The 6,099-nt window shown below is 37.5% G+C and overlaps 1 protein-coding gene across 1 annotated transcript; it reads left to right on the top strand.

The window, feature by feature from the left end:
* On the top strand, positions 1–5,380 carry LOC110263481 (uncharacterized). The gene is made up of 19 exons (XM_088498883.1): positions 1–295; positions 1,031–1,306; positions 1,420–1,922; positions 1,995–2,218; positions 2,325–2,402; positions 2,490–2,555; positions 2,634–2,702; positions 2,778–2,852; positions 2,926–2,979; positions 3,136–3,222; positions 3,303–3,371; positions 3,453–3,518; positions 3,601–3,696; positions 3,820–3,885; positions 3,970–4,453; positions 4,541–4,627; positions 4,742–4,870; positions 4,961–5,095; positions 5,231–5,380. The coding sequence occupies exons 1-19, from the start codon at positions 109–111 to the stop codon at positions 5,378–5,380; spliced, it is 2,901 nt and encodes a 966-aa protein (XP_088355009.1). The 5' UTR covers positions 1–108.
* Positions 5,381–6,099: the final 719 nt, after the last annotated feature.

Below are 6,099 nucleotides of genomic sequence, written 5' to 3'. Positions count from 1 at the left end.
CATACAAGTATCCAAGCTTCCAAGTTGGCCCAGCCCAAATCGAAGACACGCGCATAAGGAAGCATAACATGGCGCGTCAAAATCACGCGCTCAACACAAACGGTTCGTATGGCAGACTCTTCCACTTCCTCCACTTCTTCCACTTCTCAAAACGCTTCGAAACCAAGGAAACGCTCCCAATTTCGAGCAAAAATCAAACTTCAAAAAATAGAAATCGTTGTTCGAAACCTCCATCAAAACAACATCAAACTCTACGTGAAGAATCTGAAGAGAAAACGAAGCAAATACACTCAACGTAAGTTCATCAAGAAAACCTCCCAATTTTAGTTTTCTTCTACGTCGTTCTTCTCTAGGGTTTACTGTGCTATTATTCTTGCTTCTTTGTCACACTGTTCTAAGTTCTACGTCATTCTTCTAAGTTTTACGTCGTTCTACATTCTTGTTCTAAGTTCTCTTGCTACTGTTGTTGATTTTTGGGGCTTTATTCCGTAGATTGGGGGTTGTATACTGTTTGAACTTGTAATGTGACTTGATATTGATGCATGTTTGAGTGATATCTCACTGATATATATGAATGTATCTGAATAATTTCAATGGGTGTATCTCACTGTTATCAATGGGTGTATCTGATTCTTACATATGGGTGTATCTTACTCTTATCAATGGGTGTATCTGACTCATATATGCGTGTATCTTACTGATATCTGAATTAATTTGATATTGAAGCATGTTTGAGTGATAACTGACTGATATATATGGATTTATATGAATAATATCTATGGGTGTATCTCCCTGTTAACAATGAGTGTATCGGATTCTTACATATGGGTGTATCTTACTGTTATTAGACCTTGTAATGTTGCTTGATATTGAAACATGTTTGACTGATATCTGACTGATATATATGAATGTATCTGAATAATTTCAATGGGTGTATCTCACTGTTATCAATGGGTGTATCTGATTCTTACATATGGGTGTATCTTACTGTTACTAATGGGAATATATTTGTGTGTATTTTTTGTTTCAGACAAAATGGCAGCAAGAAACCAAACGAAAGACCTTAAGTGTGCCACACATCTCCTGAGTGATAAGTTCAGAAACATGGCTGAGGAGAAGAAGGCAATTGTCAGGGATCTCGGATTTGGTGGGTTGATGCATGTCCCACCTCTAAGGGTGGATCACCAACTCTTAAGGGAACTGGCAAACAACTTCAAACTTGGGGAGAACAAACTGAAGACAGGATATGGTTCTTTCCAAATAACACCAAAGACAATAGGTGATGCGCTTGGCATCAATGCAACAGGTGACTAGCTCAAAATTATAGGTGTATATTAAGTTCATGCTTGGGTGTATTTAAGGTTGATGCTTGGGTGTTTTTGAACCGATTTTGATACTTTGTTGTTTTCTTTTTTGTAGGAAATCTGTTTCCTGAGAAAGTTGAGTATAAGCAACTTTATAAGCAACTTTCTGATGATGACAAAATAATTTATAGAAGATTCCAGGGTAAGACCCTCAAAAGTCTTACCGATGAAATGATGGAAATCGGCGTTGGCAGCGAAGAGGAACGCCTGATGTTCAAGAGGATATTCATCCTCTACATACAGATGGCGTTCCTTTTGCCAACGACGATAAACAAAATATCGCCCGTGCACCTCGCCCCAATTTTTAAGATGGACGGCATATCGGAGAGAAACTGGGGGGCGCATGTTTTGACCTTCTTGATCAAAGGCATCACAGACTACCAGGATAAGAAGAAGAAGGCAATTGATGGCTGCCTCTTTGCCCTCATGATAATATACTTTCATCTTTCTGAAAACAAAGGCAAGAAGAGGGCTGAAAGACCACCAAAGCCTTGGATTGCCAACTGGACTAAGGAGAAGTTGGTGGAAAGAATGACTGCAGAAAAAGAAGAAATTTTGGTAAGTAAACATAATATGTTGCTTCTATTTTATTTACCTGAATGCTGCTAGCTAAAATATCTCATGTTTCAGGGAATTGTGAAGATGGCGGAGACAAGAGCAAGAGAAAAAATGAAAGAAAAAGAAAAAAAAGAAAAAAAACAAGAAATCAAAAAAACAAAAAAAAGGAAGGCGAGTCCAACATCGTCTTCGGAGACAGAAACAGCTACTGACAGTGACACTTCTACCTCTGAGTCTGAGACTCAACAAGACTCGGAGGATTCAGCAAGAAAACAACACATCAAAAAGGGGAAAAAGTAAGTACCATACTTGGGTGTAATTTCTTTTTCGAGTTGGGTGTATCTTGTTGATCACGTTGGGTGTATTTTAATATGTTCTAAATAATCACTGTTTGCCTTCCAGAATGGACTCCAGAAAAAGAAAGCAGAGGCAAGAGGAGCCAGATTCTGATTCAGAATCTGAAACTGAACAAAGTGATGAGTAATGTCCTGAAATTATTACTCCTTTCTTTTGGCTTCATTATAAAGATTTTGTGTATTAACTGAAGTGTCTGTTATTAACTTATAGGAGTGAAGAATCATCACCTGCAGAGAAGGAGAAGGAGAAGAAAAAAACAAAAACAACACCAAAAAAGTAAGCACTTCTTTGCATAATATTCTGTGATAAAATTAATTTTTTATTTCTGATTGGTACTCTTTTTTTTCCACCCAGAACACAACCAAAAAAGAAAAAAGTTCTCGTGGAGGATTCACCTCCTAAAGAAGACCAATACTTTGACGGGTACAGTACCTCGTAAGCTATATTACCGTCTATCGTCGTAATTATTTTTGTTAACATCTTCCTTTATGAATGTAGTGAGACATATGAAATATCAAGTGACGAACTGGATGAATGGCTAGGGCAAAATGTTGATAAATCTGCTGCAGAGGGGTATGTCTTGATGGGCTGTCTATTTCATATTTTGTTGTGTTTTGCATGCTAATAATTGTTTCTTGTTTCGCAGGGAGAACCAACCTGACCTGCGATCGACAGAAGGTCGCTATGTGTCGTCTGAAACGTAAGAAGCTTTATTATTTAATAAAATCTTGTTATCATGAATTGGGTGTGTCTTGTGGTACCATTTGGGTGTATTGAGTGGATCAAGTTGGGTGTATGTTGTCTAATAAGTTGGAATATTAACTTTGTTGTGTTGCTTGGATCAAATCTGTCTTAGAATACCGGCTGTGAACTTGGGAACTGATGCTCCTTCCTCTCAAGGAAACACAGAACAGAGTAGTGTAAACCAGCCGTCACAGAGCATGTAATTTCTCTTTCAAATAACCGTTACTTTTGTTCTTCTATTACCCTTCTACTTCTAATTCTGTATATATTTTTTTTTAGAAAAAAAAGCCCTTTATTATTTTATTCAAGAAAAAAAAGGCAGGAAAAAAAAGCAAAAACTGCAAGTATGTAAGTTCTCAAAAAAACAAAGCCTGTCTTCTTTTTGAAATATTCGGGTGTATTTCTTGAATTTCTTTGGGTGTATTTTAGGTTGAGTCCGTCTGATTCGAATATGATGGTTGTGAGGGAACAGACACCGTCCGAAGCGCTTGCAATGTGAGTTTTACAATAATATTCAACCTTATAACCTTATTATTTTCAAAGGCGTTGTTAACCTTTCATTTTTCTTCTTGTTTAGAGTCCCGATTCAGGTTTTTGTGCCGGCATCCCAAACAACCACAGAGACAGATTTTGAACCAACCCCTATGCTACAGATTGAAGGGACTACGGAAACGTAAGAAATAGTATTGAGTGTATATTTGTTTGGAGTTTGGGTGTATATTAGCTAACAGTTTGGGTGTATATTGTTCCTGATTAGTTTCTTTTACGACGTGATTAATTTTTTGTAACTGTGCAGCACTCCTGAAACCCCCAAACAACTTCAAGAGACCACACCCACGGTTCCCCCAGCTCCAACTAAAGTGTAAGTTCATCAGACTAAAATCAATCTTTCCTTATCATCTGTATATTCTTATTCTTATTCTTATTCTTATACATGATGACGCAGTCATCCAGACGCAGAAGACGCTGCTGCCCTGTTGATGATGGCACGGACAGCTTCCTATGTTCCGAAAACAGATCCAGGGGTGCCATCATTCAGCCTTGGATTCACTGATTCAAGCCAGGAGGGGGCGTCAACACAGGAGACAGAAAGGGAAAAATCTCCAGAAGCTGCGAATTTGATAGAACAATTGGACAGTTTGGTCCAAAGAATAGCAAGCAGCGCGACGAAGGGAAAAAACACAAGTCCACAAATTCAGAGGGAGACTGGGGGAGAAAGTTCTGCAAAGTTTGAAACTCCTCGGGGATTATATCAGATTACGGATGATATGAAACAAAAGTGCTACATCTGGGGGACGAGACTGAAGGAAGATGCAGATGGAAATACTAACGAGTATGAGGAGATGTGCACTCTGATTGGCCAAGGAGAATACATTTTGATGAGAATGCACCTTGCTTCCCTCCAGGCAAAAAGTGATATAGAATCTCAGGTAATATTAGAATAAGATTACTGTTTTTACACCAAAGTCAATTACAATGCTTATCAATGTAAAATTGATTTCGGCATATATTTCTAGATTGTATCTGCCGTCTGCCTCATCCTCAACAACAAAAATGAAAAGAGATTTCAAGAACAAATATACTGTCTCCCCCCCGATATTGTGGTAAGTGTTACTTCTACGAACTTCGGGTGTATTTTCTGTATTGATTTGGGTGTATTTGTCACGTTCCATTGGGTGTAAGTTTAGTATTTCATTTCTCGTTTCCCATTCTTGCAGTGCATGGCGCTTTCGGATCACCCAAACGGGGAATTCGTATCACCAAAAACGAAAAAGGAATTCAGGGTGGAAGCCTACCCGAGTTTCATTCCCTTCATAGATAGAAAAAAATTGACTTCGCACCCATATGTAAGTTTTCGTTTGCTAAATTTGTTACTACGCTTATTTACTTATTTGCAAAATAAAATAACACACTGTTAATGTGTGGGAATCCTTCAGATTTTTGCCCCTGTCTGCTACGCCGGGCATTGGTGGTTATGGCTGATAAATACAAGAAAGCGTAAATGTCAAATACTTGACCCGCTACACAAAATAGCTCCCACTGATGAGAGAAAGACCATTAATAAATTCACTGTAAGTTGCCTCTGTCTTCTTTACTTTAATAGATAGGTCTATTTCGTTACTTGTGATGGGTGTATATTGTCCATTCAGTTGGGTGTATCTTGTCCATTCATTCGGGTGTATTACTGATTTGTTTTCGTATTTAAGGGATACGTATTTTCAAGATTGATAACATATGCCGGCGGGAAACCTCTTCAGAAAGCGGAGAGGGAGAAGGAAATTAAATCACCATATGTTAAAATATCAGGCCAAAAAACAAGGTATAAATTTGTGAGTCTGATCATTAAACTTTTGTAAATGAGATTTGTAATTTATTTTCTTTGTTTTCAGCTATGACTGCGCTGTGTACGTTATGAAGTGGATGGAGATAATTGAGCCGGAAAACATCAAAAAGGGGAAGTATCAATGGGATAATTGGCCACAGGTAACTGTCTTTAGAACCATATAACTCTGTATTACTTTACTGAATTAATATTGCTGTTTAAACAGAATATACTTTTTTATTGTAGGAGGAGGTGGACCACTATAGAGTGGAGTACGCATCCCGGATACTATTCAGTGAGATGAATACCCAGAGAGATCAGGCAATTAGAGAGAGTAGTGCTATAAGGCTGTCGAAGCCATCCTCTATATTATTAAGTCCGTTTTGTCAGATTAATTCTGCTGATATAAAAACTGGGTAGTTTGTAAATTGAACAAATGATGTAAATATTTGCCATTTATCTACAACTTCTATTCCATGTATATTTTTTCCCATAGTTAAACTATCTGTGCTGGTAAACTGTCTGTGATGTATTCAAAAGCTGTATTACAGGTGCTAAAATATGAAGGAAAAAACACAAATTATAAAATGCTACACCCAACGCAAGTCTAATAATACACCCAAGGTTGTATTAAATATACACCCAAACTGTCTGCGCTGTATTCAAAATGTATGAATTACATGTACTAAAATATGAAGAAAAACATCAAATCAAATATAAACCCATAACCTGAGAATTTTTACAGCTTTTGTT

This window comes from Arachis ipaensis, chromosome B9 (genome assembly GCF_059453495.1).
Source record: "Arachis ipaensis isolate K30076 ecotype BB chromosome B9, ASM5945349v1, whole genome shotgun sequence".
NCBI lineage: Eukaryota > Viridiplantae > Streptophyta > Magnoliopsida > Fabales > Fabaceae > Arachis > Arachis ipaensis.
Note: the sequence above shows the minus strand (reverse complement) of the source record. Positions and strands in the feature narration are given on the sequence as shown.

Coding starts and splice junctions, on each gene's coding strand:
- LOC110263481 (XM_088498883.1), top strand. CDS start 109: ATGGCAGACTCTTCCACTTCCTCCACTTCTTCCACTTCTCAAAACGCT. Junction 3,519..3,600: donor CCGTCCGAAGCGCTTGCAAT/GTGAGTTTTACA, acceptor CTTCTTGTTTAG/AGTCCCGATTCAGGTTTTTG. Junction 3,697..3,819: donor ATTGAAGGGACTACGGAAAC/GTAAGAAATAGT, acceptor GTAACTGTGCAG/CACTCCTGAAACCCCCAAAC.